Source organism: Pterocles gutturalis, unplaced genomic scaffold (assembly GCF_000699245.1).
Source record: "Pterocles gutturalis isolate BGI_N339 unplaced genomic scaffold, ASM69924v1 Scaffold52628, whole genome shotgun sequence".
In the NCBI taxonomy this organism is placed as follows: domain Eukaryota; kingdom Metazoa; phylum Chordata; class Aves; order Pterocliformes; family Pteroclidae; genus Pterocles; species Pterocles gutturalis.
The window spans coordinates 213-20,877 of record NW_010119973.1 but is presented as its reverse complement, the minus strand read 5'-3'; the positions used below and the strand labels follow the sequence as shown (position 1 = coordinate 20,877).

At 39.3% G+C, this 20,665-nt stretch overlaps 1 protein-coding gene across 1 annotated transcript; it reads right to left on the bottom strand.

Annotated features, from left to right (window-relative positions):
* Positions 1–10,809: 10,809 nt before the first annotated feature.
* Positions 10,810–19,261, bottom strand: LOC104460147 (YTH domain-containing family protein 3). Its single transcript, XM_010076709.1, has 3 exons — positions 19,240–19,261; positions 13,847–13,932; positions 10,810–12,498 (listed from the first exon to the last, which is right to left on the bottom strand). The coding sequence occupies exon 3, from the start codon at positions 12,478–12,480 to the stop codon at positions 10,810–10,812; it is 1,671 nt and encodes a 556-aa protein (XP_010075011.1). The 5' UTR covers positions 12,481–12,498; positions 13,847–13,932; positions 19,240–19,261.
* Positions 19,262–20,665: the final 1,404 nt, after the last annotated feature.

Here is a 20,665-nt window from a genome sequence, read left to right as displayed (position 1 = left end):
CTCTCCACCCAGCCTGTATTTGTGCTTAAGGGCTAAAATACTAATTGCACTGTATCTCTATCAGGGTCTAACAAATTCTTCCTCTGTATTACAAGTATTACAGAGTAAATAACATTTTCAGTGCTTTATCTTTGTCCTCCATTTTCTCTACTTTGTTAAAGATAAACATACATTTAGACATTATGACTACCCCTAGGAAAAAAAAAAATCAATGAACTGTATCGCATTGCTTTCACTACATATCTTCTAGACTGTAAAAAGACACTGCAGTTTGACTCTAAGAAACAAGGAATTTGTCTTCCAACAGCATTTCCTTTCTCAATACATAAAATTGAGCATGTTATAAAAATGCTTTAAAATATCTTCATGGAAGAGAAGAAGGCTCCCTCCTCCATTTAAAAGAGAGCAAAAACCTCATTTCCAGTATTTTTATTATTATTGCATTACACAGCATGTTATAAATGGAACATAAACATAGCAGGGAAAACCAAAATAAACCAGGAGGCATTTGAACAATTATTTTGAAACCACTCTATCCGATACCACACCGAAACTTCATTATGCTAGGAACTACTTTGGAAAAGTGCAAATTAGCATATGAACCCCAATAAATTCTGCCATAAAGACACTATAATGAAAGAAAATGATACCTAACATTTATATTGGTTATTAGAGCTGAGCTGATCATCTAGTCCTCTCCAAGACAGACCTCCAAACTGCTTCAAGACAAACACCAAAAAAGTAAAGCTCACAGAGTTCTTGGTCCCAATAAACAGCTCTGCATCTAAGACCGTACATTCTCTAGCGTAGAACTTCAGTATATTTACAGTGAGAGGAATACTTGCACTGTTCTGCTAGAAATAATTTTTTTCCTATTTCAAAGGGACACGACCAACATTTGCATAGTGAGATACTGTTTTTAAAATCTGAGACTGAGAGTATCAATCCTTAACACAAACGGAGGTGTTTACAGTGCACGTCTAGGCTGAGAACAGATGATCGCTGGCCTCATGCCTCACTATGCGTGCAAGGCATTCAAAAATAGCCCGCTCACCCACATCTCAGATTATTTCTCCACTATTAGCAGACTTCAACTGAAAGAACTGTACAAAGTGCTGAAAAGCACTATTGTGGTACTGCGTAGCAGCCTATGAAACTGTGATGTTAAATAATGAAATTTGAGTTTTTTAACAATTTGGAATATGACCTACATACAAATAAAACATCAGTTCCTGCCCATTTTCAAGTATTACATCCATAACCACTGAGTCAAGCTGCCTAGAAAGCCCATCTGCACTGCGAACTGCTGCTCAATAAACTGCCCAACCCTGTGCTTTGTGTAGCCCCTGAACTCAAAATTTATTTAAATTCATAAAAACTCAAAGTCAACAGGCAATGACATCCTGACCACCTGCTTCCAAGGGATGAAATAAAGGAGGTGTTACAAATTTCAAGTCCATTTTGAATTCTAAAGAGGAAAAAGGCTTCAAAACAATACCAGCACACCTTTCCTATAGTCTCAAAACTGCACATTACTACTTTTATATTTAAATACTTAAAGCAAACATACAAACTCGACATTTTTGAATGCAAGTGAATACGTTCTTCAGATATTGGTACCAGTGACATTTGGTACTCTGTACAGCAAACCAGAGAGAAAACCTGATCTGTGCACACACAGGCAGTGGTACTACATTCAAAGCAAACGAACCCCCTCCTCACAGCTCTAACTCAGGTCACACTCGCTACCACTACCTTTTCCTGTCTCAAGAAGTATTCCTTTTCTGGTTTTTTTGGGTGGCTTTCGTTTGATTGTTTGTTTTTGCAGTGATTACAAACTAGCAGAAGACTTTATTCCCAGCAGGTTTCCACCATCAGAGCAGAGGAAGTTTCCCGCGTACCGACTGGATTCCGCTGCATCTCCCTTTCACCAAACAGCTCGTACTGCCCACATTCAGATGAGCAAAACCTCTGCCACATCTCTTGCAATGCTCTTGGATAAAAAGCTGCTCCAGTCAATTTAAGTTCCCTGCCAAAGGCCCGCTTTACTTCAGAACTGGCCAGGTTTGGTTATCTGGCTTTAGGGGGAGTTGATGAGCTGGACATGGAAATCCAGGACCATTCAAACTAGAACCACTTGGAAACATACGGGCTAGGTAAAGGCATCTGCCAGCTACAGACTAGGCAGTGAGATTTCACAGAGGCAAATAACCTTCTACACAAACTGACAAAAACAGCTGAAGGTGAACCTGAAAATGCTTGGGCCTTAGAAACATGCATCCATCCAGTGCAAACAAAAACATGGAATTAACTTGGTCTGAACTGCGAGGCCGACTTACTTACAAATTTCAGTTCTCTGAATTCAGAGCATTCATCAAATGATCATGCGATGAAAAGTAGCTGCAATGTAATTTATCCTCAGATTTAGTGAAATCTCTATGCTAACAGAATTTTAAAATTCAAAGCAACAAAAACATTTCCTGATCTGATTCGAAAGAAACTACTGAGATGCACACAATGCTGACTTCCAGAAACTTTTGTCAAAAAATAGGCAAATGAAAAAGCCTCATTTTTAGTGGCAAAAAATGTAAATGGTAGCCCAACAACAAGCTACCACAGTCCTCAGCTATATTTTTTTTCCAAGATACCCCAAAATGAAGCTCTGGTGAGGAAAGGTGGACCTGAAAGAAGGACTTTTGCTTTTTTATATCAGTTCTGAGTGCAAGCATTTCAAGGTGTCCATTTTGAAAGCCATCCAGGATTGCAAACTTGCACAGGCAAATTGCAGATAGTTCCCACCCACACTCACCTCCAGCACAATCAGCTATACTTAAAAAAAAAAAAAAAAAAAAAACCAAAAAAAAACCCAAAACAAAACAAACAAACAAAAAATCAAAAAACTCAAAACCAAAAAAAACCACCTAGAATTTTGCCAAACGTTTGCCTCTTTGTGCCCGAAGCTGTCTGCTTTGCCCACCTCCCAAGAGGCCGCCATTCTCACAGCAGCTTCAGAAGGAATGTGTAGCACATCTTAGCTGCTTCACTGCAAACTACCATTTAATCTTCAGCTTACAAGCCCAGCTCATCTGCAATGCAAGCGAACACGTCAGATGGCATTCTGCAAGCGAGACGCGGGCAGACACCTCCGCAGCGTGGGCAGAACACCTGGCAGAGGCAGAACAGACAGCTGCAGGGGTGGTGGGAAGCAGCCACAGCGCAGTTCATGAAATCTCATTTACTAATGGCATCAGCAATAACCTGCAGTTCATTGCACCCTGGGGTACCATTACCGCTGTGACACTACAAACATCGACCTTAGCGCTTGCGAACCACAGCGGAAAACAGGGAACTGCCAGAACTGAAAAATGCTAGAGGTAGTTTACTCCATTTACGACAAGAATCCCACTGGCTGTTAACATGACTGAAACTTTAAAATGGGGTAAAATAAAAGGTGCTTTTTAATTTCTCACTCTTGAATTCCAAATTAGAGAGGGTAAATCTCTTGGTGACAGAGATTACCTCAAAACCAGACAAAAATACTCAAATACATTTTTCTGAGAAGCACTTCTGGGAATTCTGGGAGGACGGAAGGATCAGATGGGAAGGATCTCTAGAAGCCTTTCATGGACCTAGAAATTTTACTGTGGAGATGCCATCCACTCCCTAAACACTCGTTTTCTTCTATTCCTTATCCCAACATGAAAACTACAAGGCACAAATTAGAAATCAACACAGAAGTCAAACGAGGTTTTACAACTCCAGAGCAGCTCCTTCTCCCAGAAAACTTTACAATTTAGTATTCATCTGAGACCCTGCTGCTGCAGATCATTTGAATTCCAGACAGTAAATAAGGCTCTCAAGCATATAAATTTTAAGAAAGTCTGAAAAGCCTAGAGACCTAGACTTACAATTTATTTATTCTTCCTATTAGTTTTGATGGCATTTTACTTATTTCAATTGCTGACACATACTTAGCACCAGTAAAAATCTGGACAAGTTACAGTAAAAAGGTGAATTTAAATTTGAGCAGACACGTGCAGGGTTAGCGGAACACGGACAGACCACACTATTTTATTACGGTAACAAAAAAGGCAATAAGAACTTAATCCACATCTGAAATTCTACAGCACAGTACATAACAGGGTACAAACATTCAGAAGAAAAAAGTGGGGGAAGAAACCTAGCTACCTGAAAGATAAAACAAGATAATACATGAGGAAAGGCTCTGCAGAAACCAAGCTTGAACTCCACGAGCCAGAAAAGCCCTTCCAGTCTTGTTTTCCCCGGTGGATACTTTCAGTGATGGCTTGGCCAATTCTAACTACAAGTAGGAAGTGCTTCCTTTCGGTACTGTACACTGTTACACATTGAAATATCAGATTTTAATTAGCTGCAAAACAGCCATTTCAGTAAGTTCACTAAAAAGTAAACAAACAAACAAAAAACCCAAAAAACCCCCCCAAGCTTCTAGATCCTCATTACTGTTTAACAATGCTCACAGCATAACATCAGCTTTTGAAGACTGACAGCAGATAGCTTCTAACTACATCTATGGAAACTGCATTCAGTGATGATCCCTGTCCCAGCAAAAGGAGCAGAAGGATAGCTCTGACACCATTGTTAATTTTTCTCAGACACCCATGGGCAACAGCAGCAAGATCTTATTTAATTGCTCTGCCAAGGAATCCACAGTAGCCTTGGAAGGGAACTGACAGCCACTGCAGAGTTTACGAAATACACTGGAGACTAATTTCTCAGACAACTTTCCTTTAAGCCTCACTACTCATGCTCTTTGCACTTGTATAGCTCCAATTCCAGTACGCCATGAGGAAATGTGAACTTATTTTATCTTGGTTTCTCATTATATTCTATATGAAAGTGCAATGAACACTTGAGTTTATGTTTACTTTTCCACAGCTGACTATAATCCCTAGGTACAGAAGCAAACCAATAATTTTAACTACCCGTCAATATTAAGTACACTACCAGACCTCTGAAAAGGTGCTCAAAGAACTGGGCTTACACAGCTCATCACTCGATACAAATTCTTGTCATAAACCATTTCAACTAGATGAATCTGAAGGCTAAAGCCAATTGCTTTTCATACAAAACTTAAACAACTCTCGTTCAGCTGAATCTATGGAAACAACACCCGTATGGTTTCAAAGTGTCCTTTTTTCCAGCGAAGCAGTGCCAGCAATCTTTACTTGAGTTTCTGCTAACTAGCCCGTCTGCGGCACGGATCAGTAGGGCAAGGCTGCTGTACCGCGTGGAGAGGCACACAGCCTGCAACTTCCCTGCAATATGCAGGCATGTTTCTTCCCCGCAAACTGCAGGAAAAGCACCAGTGTTTTGTCAATTTTCTCAATGGAGCAGTGCAATCTGAGGAGATGTAGCAGGGAACAGAAGGCTGCTGCAGGAATTTCAACAGCTATTCTTGTATACTCCATGTTATGCGTTTGCTCTGGAGAAAGAGATTTAGAATAATTCCCTTGCATTAAAAGCCACAATTTAAAGACACAGCATTTAGAAAAGGTGGAGCTGTCACAGATCCAGCTCAATCCAAATCTGAAGTCTTTTTTCAGGCAGCTGCCTTCATATTTAAGAACATCAAAGAATTAGATCCCAAAATGACTGGTCTCTTAACCATCAAGGTAAACCACCCAGCTGATATTCCTGGCTGTTCCAACAGGGGTCCCCATTTTACCGGAGAAATTAGTCTCTCAAGTCCCAGAGTCAGAAAATTTAAATCCACTCTGTAAAAAGGACTCTGTAGGCTTGATTTTGCAGGCAGAACGCTCAAACCACAAAGAAAAATGCAACAAGATCCACACAAATGTTGCTATAAACTGAGACCACCTGTGAGTTTAATCACATCCCATCTCTTTCCTCAACAGCCCAATATGTCCTGTCCCTGCTGCAGCACCTTGTCCCTCACTAGAGGAAGGCAGGGCACACTCCTTCTCCAACTCCTACACAGCCACTCTATCCGAAACTGTATTTTAACATCCACGCCTCTCTATCCACACCATCCCCTCTCAGACACGTATTCACATTACAGCAGTGGCATCTAGCATGAATAAATAGATTTGTCATCTTCTGGAAGTTCGCCTGCACAGCTTTTCAGTGTGAAGTGCTGCGGGTCCTCCGGGCACGGTTTGTGTAAGAGACTACCACTGATCTAAAGACATACCGCACCTTGGTCCTCCAGCACTCTAAATTACAGCTTGGGTATGACGTATCCCACTCCTGGAACAAACTCCAAACCCCATCTCTGAACAGAAACATCTGACTCTACCAAATGCAGAGGAAACAGGCACATTTGAAACCCGTCTGTCTACAACAAGAGAACTGTTTCGAAGACTAAAGATGCAAAAGCAAATGAAGACATGGTAAATAAGCACACCATCATGGGATGGAAATCATGGATCAGTATTGTCTAAAATAATCCTCCCAAGACCAAGAGCACATATTAATCGCACAATTATCACAAGATAAAAGTATCTTCTGTTTCTCCTTTCTGACCATATTCTTTTTCTTACAACAGACATGAGACCTGCAATATCAGTTTCATTTATGAAGATAATTGTAGATAAAAATCCAGTTCAAGGAAACTGCAAAATAACAGCACTTGAAACATCATCAAAAGCATACAGGAAATGCACAAGTTGCTCAGGAGATATTATAAAACCTGTTTTATTTACTGTTTTGAGCCTCTTAGATGTAAAGACACAAACTTTAAAAAGTTGGCTGGTACAACTATCATTTAACTACTTTTAAGGTGTTGGTCAACTACCTGCTTTCCCTGACCCGCACAGGGACCGTGAATGAATCCATGTCTGACTGTGACATTATAGCCCAGCAGCTGTGGGTGGAGGGAAGGGGAGGAAGATGTGTCCACAGTTCACTCTGAATGGATGTTTTCTCACCTCCCTCGTTCCTTTAAGATATTTTTATGAAATACAAAATCAAGCACAAAGTCAATGTCCTGGAGCAGGACGGAGTTACACCACTTATCCCTGCAGCGTGATTAGGACCCAATTATCAGAGAAACAGAAGGTACATGAGAATTGGGGGTGGGGGGAATTACAATACTCCTTTGAAGAGTCAGAAAGTTTTCGCTATATCAGCATCCCTACTACAAGATATGTAGTGCAACAGGAGAAAGCTAACATTCTAAATACTTATTTACCCGCCTTTTAAAGGCTTCCTGAGAAGTAAAAATTGAAAATACAAATCAGATAAATACATATCGAATTCCTCTAGCTTCTCCCAGGGATAAAAATTAAGTATTTTTTTCTGAACTATCTCACTAAAGAAAAAAAACATCTAAAGCATTCTACAGTTATGTGGAACCATGACCTTTTTTTCCATTTTATGATACAAAAGTAGAATTCTGCACTAAAAAGCACCAAAGGAAGTCCTAGGACAACAGGTAATTGCAGGTTAACAAGCCACCACGTGAGGGTGAGGAAGCTGTAATCTTCCAAAAATTGCATTTTTAATCAGAGCCACAGTTCATTTTGATTCATGTATTTACTGAAGATCAGGCCCATAAATACTAATACAGATTCTTTTCTCTTTTCAATACCTTTTATTTTCCTAACGTAATTACATGCTCTGGAATGTCATATTTTAAGAATTCTGTTCCTTTTCTTTATATCTTATTGCTACTTCTTTTTGTTGAAAGACAACCACATTTTTATCTAACCTGCACACAAATATGCACATTTGTACCACAAAGCTGCAGTTCAAACTAAGGACTACTGCAATTCCAGATTATTTCAATATACTGCTGATAAAACTCACGAAAAACATCACTGTTTTATTAGTTCCTTTGGTGAATGACCACAGTGCTCGCCAGTCTAAAATAGACACTGGAACCTGAGCCATAAAGAAAGCGTTAATGATTACTGCACGAATTTGCTTCCAGCCCCAACTGCAGACACTTTAACCACACCAGGGTCACAGCGAACAGTGGCAGACATCAGAGTTCTAATATTTACACTTCAAGAGACTACTCATGGTCACTTGCAAGTAGCCGTTATCAAACCGCAAAGGAACTGAAGTTTCATGCTAATCACAGACTATTTGTTGCACTTTTCTAAGTATACTGCCATATTTTAATAAAACATACCACTGGGTCATACTGGAAATTAATTATTGATCCTTCCAAGTTCTTAAGATTAAACTTTTACAACCCATTATTTTAAAATAGGTTAGCTGGAATGATGAACAGTTATAAAGTAAATTAAATCCGTAAATCACATCTTGTTTACTATGTTTAGATCACTGACTGCATGAAAGTTTCTTACCACCTATGCAACAACAAAACATTAACTGAACTTCAAGGAACATGCAAGTGACTACTGCTGCTTGATGCATTTAATGTTTTATTAACAGAAATAAGTACATTTTTCATGACCAAAACACTGGAAAGTGACTGCCGCAGCTGCCACAGAAAATGGGCACGAACTTAATTTACACAGTTCTACTCGCAGGAGAAAGTGCACAAATTTAAATACAGCTCCATAGCACTAGGTAATAAAGGATTATTCAACTACCCATAAACAAGAGCTAACAATACTAATAGCTGCATTTCCAAACTATTCTTGAATTGTGAGAGTTAATAATTGTAGGTTTACAATTCAAAGACAGGTTGTTTGCACACTGGGTGATAGAAGAAACTTAGAGGTTCAAAGTCAACAATCACAAGAGAATGACAGAGATGATCTCTTAGTAGCTGTCATTAGTTTAATTTGGACTTCCTACACTTTAAGTACATTCACTGAGTACATATTCATTGCTTAAGGCATATCTCAAATCCATCTGCAAAGATCAAACCTCACACCTAGATATGTAGCTCTACAGTATTTCTTTATAATTTGTCACAAAACTAATTCGTATAATGCTGCAGAAGAACCAATGCCTACTAGGCAAGTATCTCAACAAGTATGTTTTCTGTCAGCAGTACTGGGAAAGGTAACCAAGCAGAGGAATGCAGAGCTCAGTACCTGTGTCATACAGACGCTGTATGTCTCCCTGAAGGTGTTAAAAGAAGCAGCAATGTTACTTTATTACACAAATACGCATAATCACAGTCATCTGGCTACAGAGACCCACTAAATGCTGAATTTAGTACTCTGGATTTTAAGTTTAAAACACACAGAAGCACTACCAATAATCTATGTTCCTCCTCTCCTTCACATTTTGTGGCTTTTATCCACTACTGAGGGAACAAACCCCAAATAAAACACATGACCTTCCCGAGGTGCTAAGGTATGTCTGAATTATGACTCGTTTGATAATTTTTTTCCACCAACTTAGATACTTTCGAAGCAAACCAATTATTTGTGGAGTGTCTTAAAACATGAAAAAATTAAGAAAATACTGAAACATGAAGGCTGCAGGGAATCACAGTAATCTCAAACATTACGAAATCACAATGAAGTTGTACTAGAAATCTGAAAAAGTAAACACCCCTTTCACTGGGTATTAGTTAAGCATGAGTCCTGTCCTCCCACCATCAGGACAGCATGGAAGCAACAATACTGATCTAGGGCTATTCAGCTTCCCTTTTTGGTGGAAAAAAAAAAATCAAAAGGCATTACACACCCAACTGGGATATTCATCTTGCTTCCAAATAACAAAAAACTTGCAATGGGACAATTTATTGCACAGCTGTGCAATACAGCTATAAAACTGATTTTGGGTATGCACAACATGGTCTACAGGAGACACAACGTGGGTGTGAAGCATCAGGAATGCACAGGAGGCACGGAACCACTGCATCCCGAGAAACCTCAGAGAAGTGAGGAGGCTGTGAAGCAGGTGAAATTCTTACGCTGACAGAATTGTGTCAGTTTCAAGAAGTGAACAAATTCAGGACTTCACAGCCCACAAGACCCCAATTAGGATGAACCCTAGGCTTCAGGGGTATTTTATTCAGTAGGTGGTGGGACAGGATGAGCAGAGAGCACCATCACCAAGCTGCACCGAGGCAGCCTCCCATTTCTGAAGACCTGCATGTCATCTAACCAGTGCAATAGTTCCTGAAATCTTTCTAACCATGAGATAAATCACATATTCACAGTTAATAGCAAGCCTGGAAAGAAAATAAATACAGCAAAAGTAAATATTGTGGCCAGCGGCAAATATAAGTATTACAGGGAGTACATACAAGACAAAGTAGATAGCACTATAAAACAGCTTAAATTGAATGCCTTTCTCTGAATTAAACGCCTTTTGTCGGGTTTTCTGAAATACCCCTGAAACTAAAGGTTACTCTAGAGATCTATCACAGGTGTACTTTTCTTCACAGAAGGAACTACACGTTTAATTTTTATTTTTTTTTTAGGAAATGCACTATCAGAAATGTCCAAAAAATGATTCCAACACTGTCATCACTGTTATCACTTCTGTGTTTCACACCCATACAACAGAAAAAATTGAACCAAGGGGAAAAACTGCTTTTCACAGTAATCATGCTGTTAACATTTTGCTAAAGCAGAATTTGAATTGAAAAGTTATGTTAAACAAAGTAAGCTTCTCCTGTAATTTAATGTCCTTTTTGTGAGATCCAGAAATCATAAAAATCTAAACTAGAAACCTTCAGTTACAGACAACACACTAAATGCAGTTTTTGTTTATTTGAAGGGTACAATATGTCAGAAGTCTGCTTATGCAGGCCTATGTCAGTATTGTGGTTAAACACACGCCTGTGTTAACAAAACAAGAACTGAAATCTCTCCATCAAGAGCCAGATATATCAAGAACAGACACCTCAGGTAAACAGCACCACTTTCTGATTCAACACTCACACACAGAAATTCCAGCTGTATGATAAACAAGGTTTCCAAAACCAGACAAAACAGGAGAGCTACTATAATGACATTGGTCTCTTACCCTACGCATGGCTTCCTCCTCCTCTTGACGCTTCTCATAATGTGCAAAGTCATCAAAGATTGAGGTGGTATGCTTGAAAGTAGCAATTATTTTAAGCACTTGCTTGGCTTTTTCTAGGGGTACCTCTTGAGTGTCCCTCGAATTGGTAACCGGTTTGTTGTCATTGTTTTCCAAGCGAATATGCCGCAGCTGGTTATTTGGAACGTCTTTGACAAAGATCCATTTGACATCAAACTTCCCCTTCCACTTATCCTGAGACCAGACACCAGCATACGCATTGTAGTCCACAACAGACTTCATCTCAGCCACTCCACAGAAGTGTCCACTGCCATTCACGCTGAAGAGTAAATAGAGCGGGCCTTTTCCATTCAGGGAACGGTAAGCAGCATCCAAGCGCTTATTACCATGTTCAGTACTACACCAGATAGAGTACTTAATGGAGCGATGAATATCATCCTCTGAATAACTTTTGATTATAAACACACGTCCATTCTTCAGATTCCAATCGAAGTCTTTGGGATTGTAGTTGTTTATGGCCTTTAGTTTCTCCAGCACCGGGTGCACTTCCACACCAGAAGGTGAGGAGCTGACGGATACAACACCTAAACCAAAGTTCTCATTAGCAGCTCCGTTGTTCTGGCTGAAGCCCACACCCCTATTACGAGGAGCTACCCAGCGGTTTTGCAGCTGTTGCTGCTGCAACTGGTGAGGCTGCGCCTGCTGCTGAGGTCCTTGTTGCTGTTGTGGTTGCTGCGGCTGAGGCTGCTGTTGAGGCAGTTGGCTTTGCACCAGCGGTGGTGGCTGAATTAATGGCTGAGGCTGCTGGATTATAGTCTGAGGAGGCAGTACTGGTTGGGCTGGGGGTGCTTTTACCACTGACCCTTTGTCATCCCAAGTTCCAATATTCATGTTGTGTTTTATGGGTGGTGGCGGCACAGCAGGGCCCCCAATGCCCACATTACCTTTAGGCTTGAGTTTCGGCTGAGGTTTAGCAGGTTTCCTTGCAATGGCAGCCCACGAGGTTGGTTTAGGTGCTGAACTGCTAACTGGGGGCACACTGTTTGCTGCAATGCTTGTCATACCTGTACTGCTCAGAGCCGAACCTACAGTTTTTGTTACAGCAGCTGTCATATCTCCACCAATTTTCAGTCCAGTCATGCCTTGCTCAATGCTGCTAATCCCAGGCACCTTGCTCAGAGTATCACTGCCAAATCCAGCCTGTCCATCTGCTATAGCTCTCCCAAGAGAACTAGGTGGATAGCCATAGCTGCTGCTGTAAGCAGAGCTTTGCGTTGATTGTCCCTGAGATCCACTTGTCCCCCATGTAGAGAAGTCTGCATTCCCAGGAAAAAAATTAAATCCATGCTGCCCAAGAAATGGAGGAGTATTTCCTAACGCCCCAGGTTGACTAAATACACCATCAGGTATGTAATGGTGTTCACCATTACTCATCTGTCCATAAGTTGTCAAGTATGGCATTGGAGGGTCACCTGCAGTTGACCATGCTGCTTCGCCTAGAGAGTATGGAAATCCAATGGATGGAGCGTAATAGCTAGGCATGTATGGGTCTGACATTGGTGGATAGCTGTTACTCTGCAAGAAAACAGAACAAAAAAATCAGCAATGTAGGCAATTATGCTCAGGGCAAAAAAACCTGCAGTACAGTCCAAAACATTTTTAAGGATTATATGAATGCATTTGTAACTTCCACCATTCCTCCCAATGTAAAAGATGAACAAGGTACCTGCTACATATGGCCATTTTTTCCTCATCAGTGCTTTCCAAAGCACTCAAGAGCCCATTTTTTGTAATACATTATCTTTATTTTCAGTTACTGAGTTAGGCTTAAAATGCCTCCATGTCAACAGTATCCAGAAAGTAACAAGCTAGGTAGTATCACAAATACAGAAAAACAGCTGCAACTATGATTTAAAGTTTTGCTATTCTCGGTTTTTGGTCAAATTTTGCACTTCTAATTGGAGACACCTGCCAGAATATTACAGCAAAAAAGGAAGCAAGGATACCTATTTATTTCAGGAGGAACAAAAATCAAAGCGTAACATTTCCACACTATTGACAATGATAGGCAGTAAGTATGATCTGTGGTCTAGAAAAACAAAGTTTGCTCACTAAATTCAAACTCCACTCCCAAGACTCCTGGAAAAATCACAGCATTTACTTCTTAAGATAAAGCTCTAAAACATTTGAGGGACTACTACCATACAACTTCTGATGTTGTTTTGGGGGAAAAAACTGCACATTATCATCCTCTAGCTGATGCCTCCATAATGTTGTATTATTTGACAGAAATGGGAAGGTAAGCTAAATTCTCAAAGCCTTTTAATAATTTGCACTTTCTCCCTCTCAAGATTGCTACAACTTACAAACTTAACTTAATGAATATTAACTATTGTCTAAAGAGACAATTCACAGCTGTGAAAATAAGTCATTAACTTCCTGGCAGAAGAGTTATACAAAGCTACAGTAATATTAAGCTTCAATCTATCATGCCACCAACTGTGAGCTGCTTCTATCAACTTCAGAGGAAATCATGTCCAAGTAGCTAATATTTTCTCAGAGCCAATTAAACTGTTGTTTTGAACTGCATCCAATATACGATGATTTCATTGTAAATTTAAGGTGTGGGGTTTGTGTTTTGGTTTTTTTCCTCAAGCTTCTGGTAACTGCATCCTTCTGAAGTCACAGCACAAGCACATAAGACATCAGAGCATGCTTTTTAACCAAATAATTTCTAGAATTATTAAGAAGACTTTACCTATTTAAGGTATTGTAAGATAAGACAAGATACAAGATACAATTATATGTCAATGGAGACTCAGGCAAGTAAGCTATGCTAAGAAGTATTACCAAAAATTAATTAAGTCTCGAAGTCAGTTAAACTCCAAAGTTAACTTCAAGACAGCAAACAATGTTCACTTACCTGATTTGTCTGACTACTTAGATATGGCTCAAAATCATCATCATTTACTGCATCCTTTTGATGAATCGAACCGTTCTGTACTGAAACTAAAAGTAAATCTGTATTAGGTATGCTCTCCAAAAGATCTGCAATGCACTTTTAACCACCTGCACTTTGAAATACTTCTACTTGTGCTTTGTTGAGACTAAACATACTGTTGTTAAGCACCACTTTGTTAAATTTAAAGAAAATAGCTCATTCTGTTGATCCCCAACGAATCTCAGAAGAGGTCTGGAAAGATGGCAACCAGAGCAAACTATTCCTGACTATTCTTTCTTGAGCTCCACAGAGGAAAAAGCTATAGGCACACCTTATTTGAAGAGGCAGTAAACCCAGCATTTCCAGAAGTACCAGACCAAGCACAAATGTGCAGACCAACCAGATCAGACATATTCAATGGACTCAGGGGAAGTTGCAACATACAGCTTTCTCCTGCCAGGAGGAAAGGCAGTTACCCACCAAGGCAGCCATGAAGGGCACCACTATTCAGCTATTTAATTCCCTATTTCCTAGGTAAATATTATACTGTACTGCATTAGTGGCACCTCTGAAGCTCAGAGGGTACAAAGCAAGACAGAAACAAGAGATGAATTCCCCGAGGGTGATTACAATCTTCTTCCCAACATACATGCCACTGTACACTGGAATCTCTTCCTGCCTGCTCTTCTTGGCCTCCTATTACCTTTAATTTCATTTAAGGTATCATACCTACCTGGGATTTTCCAGCTTCACACATCACCTGAAGTCTCTCTCCACCCTCCCCCAGGCTACTATTCAAACAAAGTCAAATTGCACAATTCTCTACCAAGTTCCACTGTTTCCCATGGTGCAAGGCAGAACATTGACTTAGACCGGCAATTTGCAATTATACAAGTTGAAGATGAAGACCTCTTCTCAAAACTTAGTCACTGCTTTTCTGAATGTAATTTTTTTGTTATTTATCAAATAAGTTCAGTTAAAAAAATAACCAAACAAGTTTTAGAGTGATCAGTAAGGTGCACTGAGAAACCCTGACAGAAGAAATCAGAACAAACCAGCAGATTTTCTGACATCTGTAGGCACTGACTTAGGAGCTGACACCACGGTGTCCCTCTTTTAGCAAAAGCTCCTGAAAAGCATATACAGCCATGTAACTAAATGTTCAACTCTGCTGGAGTTAGCCTTTAAGAGCGGGGTATTTTCTGCTTCACTGTGTGGGGTTTTTTTCCAGACAAAATTTACATTGCAAACTAAGTGGTGCCTGGATCAAGTAATTTCAATTATTTTTTTCCACATTTAACACTTCTAAAACAAATGACTTCAGGGAATTAAACTATCTGAAAAAAAAAATTACAAAGCAACAGATATAATCACAAGGAATAACCAAAATTCTGGAAAAGTTTATTAACTTCAGACAGCAGTAAAGAGAGCTAAAAATTCACAATTTAACATGGTACAACAGAAGATTTTTTTTACAAAGTAGATATCTGGGAAGGAAGAAAGCAGCTTGTGTTCTGAACATCTTCTTGGGAGTTTTAAAAGTCAGAAAACTCAATACTTCAGTTACTACAAACTGATAAGTGCACTTGTACGTGACTGGCACGTGTGAGCAAAACGAGTTTAAAAACCTGATAGAACAATATTCCTAATTAAATACCAAATTTAAATTAACATTAGGTGCTGAGGTTTTGGGGGTTTTTTTGTTTTGGTTTGGGGTTTTTTTGTTTGTGTTTCCCCCCCCAATAAAGAGTTTCAGTGAAGGTCATTAATCACCCTGAATTTACACACAATGGTAACACATTAATGAGCTGGAACACTGTATTCCTCTTTATATTTGGCCCAGTCACACAGGGGACGAGCCTCAAAACCTTTTGGCCATTCCACGTCTGTTGCTTAGACTTAAAACAAATTGTCTGGAGAGCACAATTCTCAAATACAATTCTGTTATAATGAAAAACACAGATAGCAGCATACAAGTTGCTTAAACACATGCAACCGCAAATAAAAGAATAAACAGCTGCATGTCAAGACTAGAACCCTATCAAAATTAATCTCCTCACACTGACAGCTAATCTTCTAAAATGTGCATCTGCTGTGTTTATTGTTTCAGAGGTAGCTAAAGGTCACTTCAGACAGGATTATTTTTGGTCTGCCGTTACAACTAACAGTGAATTTTCTGTAAATTTATTTTCTTTCTTATTCATTCTGTACAGAGAACTTAAGTCACCAACACAACATAGTTCTACACCAACATCTCTCCTAGTAAATACACACATTTCCCAGTGGAACAGCATCACTAGAAGTCACTTTCTTTGGCTTTTCATTCTCAATTTACATACTGTATTAATAATGAGGAACGTAGCCCACACACACATTTAACAAGAGCAAACAGATTAAGATGCATGCCTCATTCCCAAAATTTTACATTAAGTGTTCCAACTAAACAGGGCAGCAATGAAGAATACTAATTGAAACTAATCTACAGCGACTAAAAATATCTGTATCTATCCAACCCTGAAAATACCATGTACTTCCGTAAACACTGTGAAAACATCAGTGTAATTAGATATTATGGAAGAAACAACTCATCAAATAAAGGAACTTAAAGGTTTTATTCTTTTAACTGCTACTATGCTTCAAATAACCACTTGCAAAATGCACAAATGATGGCCAAAGGCATAAGAATAAATTTTTCATTAGAAGGAGCCATTACATCTTGATTAATGTGGAGAGTAAATAACAAAAGAAACAGGTAACATTTCATTCTTCTTTTAAACCTAATGCTTACATTTAAACCTTCTACAAAACCAAAATTATATACATATATATGTAAACACAAGTGGGGACTTTCCTACCACAGTTATGATAAACTGGCCCAACAAACAAAAGGGGAGGAAAAAAAAAAGAGGAGTTTCAGCAATGCCAGTTTCTCCCCTCAACCACTCCCCTTAAGACATCATTTGATTGATGTAAATTCTGATGTTTCATGTCAACTCTACAGTAGCTGACAACTAGAATAAGAACACTCTCACAATGGGATGATTTACTCACTCAAGTTTCTGAAATACCAACATCAACATCCAATAGCACTGTTCTGCACTCTAGAACTTCAGCACCACAAATGCTTGTCAAGGGAACCAGCACAGCACACCAGTTTATAATCAACTAGAATAAAGCATCAAAAACATTTTACTAGACAATACAAACCAGCTATCTCCCAATATCACTGCAGGTCCAATATTCAATATGAAAAATACGCCATTTCCATGCCATTTCCACGCATACAGCCCTTATACTGCTCACTCACACTTTCCCATGTGCTCTGCCAGACCCGTGGACAGTAACCCTTCACCATCCTCTCTAACATTATTACTCTTTTGCACAGAACCAGCTTCAGATTAGTCTGCTAACCCAGCATCACATCTTCACTTGAAGCTTCTCTAAGCTGGGACCTGTCACTACACCTGAAAAAGAGTACTGTCTGCTCAAACATGGGGTCAGTGAGAACCGCCAATACTGACTTGATTTGTCCTCTAGCCCAAAGCCAACCACTCGTGCTACACTGTGCTACCATCCTCAATCTCCTTTAACGCTAAATCATAACTTCGTTTCATTACATAGATGTTATACCAAATAACAGATGGAGAAGACTATCGATTTGTCTCACTATAGTGTTCATTTAGGTCATACTCTCACCAAGAGAATACACAGGAAGTATCCATTATTTAAAAGGATGCACTCCATAAAAATCCAAGTTCAGAAATGCAAAAACCATTTCCTTATGTAGCAAACTGAGAGATGTGTTTTGACTCAAACACTCTGCAGCACTTACAAATCATAGCACACCAAAATACACTAACATAAATAAGTTAAAGGTAAAGCTGACTGATGCATTTTCACTGTTAAACAAGCTGCAACGTAACACCCAAACAGAAATGCTTAATACTTCCACTCCATTCCATGTACATGGAGCACAGCTCAAAAATCACTCGCAGGGTTCTCCAACAGATGCATCTCAATAACCTCAATAAAACTGAGATAGGGTAATTCAAACAACATGAAGCCATAAACTACTTGCTAAAATGAATCCAACTTTTATTCTCGTTTAAGGGCAACACAGAAGGTATAAATGCAAACTATTTCTGAGGCACAAAGAAACAGTTAAAAGCTTCAGACTGTGCAAAAAAGGTAGCAATGTCAGACCATGAGAGACCAAGTATTCAAGAATGACCAAACTGAGAAGGTCTGAGGAGGTAAATACGAGTTCATTTTCTCTGAATGCAGAGAAATTAAAAGGAACAAGACAAATTCAGCAAGATTCAGGAACCATGTGACACCTCCTAAGTGAGATATGTAACAAGAAGCAGATAATCTGCACACAGACAGAATAACGGAATAAACACCCTGCGGGTAACACTAAAGGACAGTTCACTGAGAACAATTAGATTAGTTAGATAATGAACAGCAAGGGGCAAAGAGTACACGAGCTCCAAAAAAAAAAAGTTTATCTGCACGAAGAAATAATAAGCATACTGAACACATGAAGGCAGCTGTGTGGATGCTGCTCTATAGCTCAGCTTGCTGAGCACTTAAGAATTAAATGGGCACAAGTGCACTGATTATGCAAAAAGAATTCCCAAACCGAATATTACTCTTTATATCAAAGATAACAAATTCCAGACCAGAAAAAAGTTGCAAGATACTATCTGAGATATTGTTTACAACAGACCTGCCAAGAATTTTAGAGAGAATATTCAGTAGTCGCTTGCTTGTTTCTATGGGAGAGAAGAAACCCCATGGAGTATGGTATCTAAAACTAAAATGTTGACAGAAACATGAAAAAACTAGAAAAGCAGAAGGCCTACAAACACAGAGAGAATATTCTATACTGACACTAAAATGAAGAGAAGAGCTCACAAAATTTCTGAGAATAAGGAAGGCAGAGAGTTCTGCTCACAGGTACGAGTAACTAAATAGTCATGTGGCTGTTGTCTCGCAAGCTACAGAAGCTTTTCAAAAAATTCTTCCTGATGGTTCTAGTACACTGATTCTATTCACTGCACAGAAAGGCCCAGGGTGGACTGTTAAGAAATTATTCACATATCACAAAGTCAGCTACAAAGAAACAGCTATGTTATCGTCCAACTTCTGACATCAATCTTCATTTACAAAATAAAACATTTTAAATTGATGTACCACTGTGCCACAGTAAAAATGCTGGGAAACAGCACTTTGGCACACCATTTCCTGTCATCTTACTCTGAAATAAAAGACATCCTACAGCTACATTCTCTTCCCTCAACTGGCTGAAGACACATTAACCTCCGTGAACAGCAACATTAGAGATTTATACAGAAATACAAGAATCAACTTACCTTTATTTCCCTGTCCTTTAGGTCTCTGTATGTAGGAAAGTGGGGGGGGAAAAAAAAAAAAGGCAAAACAAGTTCAGTTAGAATCCTCTAATGTTTACTTCCGAGCAATTCCACTTATTTCCCAATTCCACTCTTTTCAACTGTAAGTTTAAAATATTATTAAAAACATGCTATTATAAAAATAGTATATGAAATAATATAATAAAAATATTACAAGAATCCAAACAAAATAATTTTAAAATAGAAAAGTTTCTCCAAAACCCACTGAAACATTCTAGTCTTTTACAGCATGTCAAGTTTAAATGGTGTTGAAAACCTGAACAACAAATGAATTCAGATTGCCCTCCCCCCGAGAAATATAAGCAATAAATAAAGCATAGAGTAAAAGAATAAAGAAAGTTAGTGGCTTCAGATTGCTGCCAGTACTAGAACTTCATTAGAACTTCATCATCCCATGTCATCTTTCAAGTTGACTGATGGGTATTTATCAGAGAACAACCTACAATGCCTTGCTTTTTAGATACACAAAGGATATACCGGGATAGTGCCAGCTGAACTAGGAGCTGTGCATTCCTCATCTATGCAATTACATTGAGAAAGTGATACAGTCTCTATGAAGCTTTCACACAAAGAAATAATACCTTAAGGAGGATTTTTTTTAGGATTAGTCATTACAAAACACTGTTAATCTGTCATGCACTAAGAATCACTGTAACAGCACAAGTTACAGTATCCTTAATTCCTCTACAGCAAAATAATTTAGCTTAGAAAAACAAATGCAAGCTCGTGAAAAGATACTTCATCTTCTCACATATGTACAGCTAAGCATGAGTGGGTCTCCAGGCTCCATCGCTCTCTAACAATTTTTAGTCCTGAAGAACTCAGTGTTCAGAGGTTTGAAAGTTTAGGAGGCAACCACCTCCATCTTGCTTCTACGTGCTTCTGTCTCGGAGTTACCACCAGACCGTTCACTGCTCCACCTAAAGCTGCACTGGCTAGTCACCTCCCTCTCCCCAAATCAGAGAAAAACCTCTGTAACCTCAAAAACCCTGACCACTGCCTATTTTGGGATGAATCTAATCCAGACACAAAGGCACGGAGAGACCAATGCGAGACATGAAACTAAAGCAGCTGGAAAGAGCAGCCTTCGCGGAGGACAGAGCGATGAAAAGCTAAGAGATCACTGAGATAGAAATAAGTGCATAAAAGGAAACAGAGTCAAAATAAACAAAACATTGAAGGCACCAAGAGAAAATAAAAGGGGGCAGGAGACTGCAGGGCCAAAACTTTTGGGGAGTGGCAGAGGCTCGCGGAGGAAGCAGAGATCAAGACAGAACTGCTTCCAGCCAGGCAGAAAGGCCAGCAGAGGCCTAGCAAAGACAAAAAACCCAACAAACTGAGCTCCGTGAAGAACGAACTCAACAAG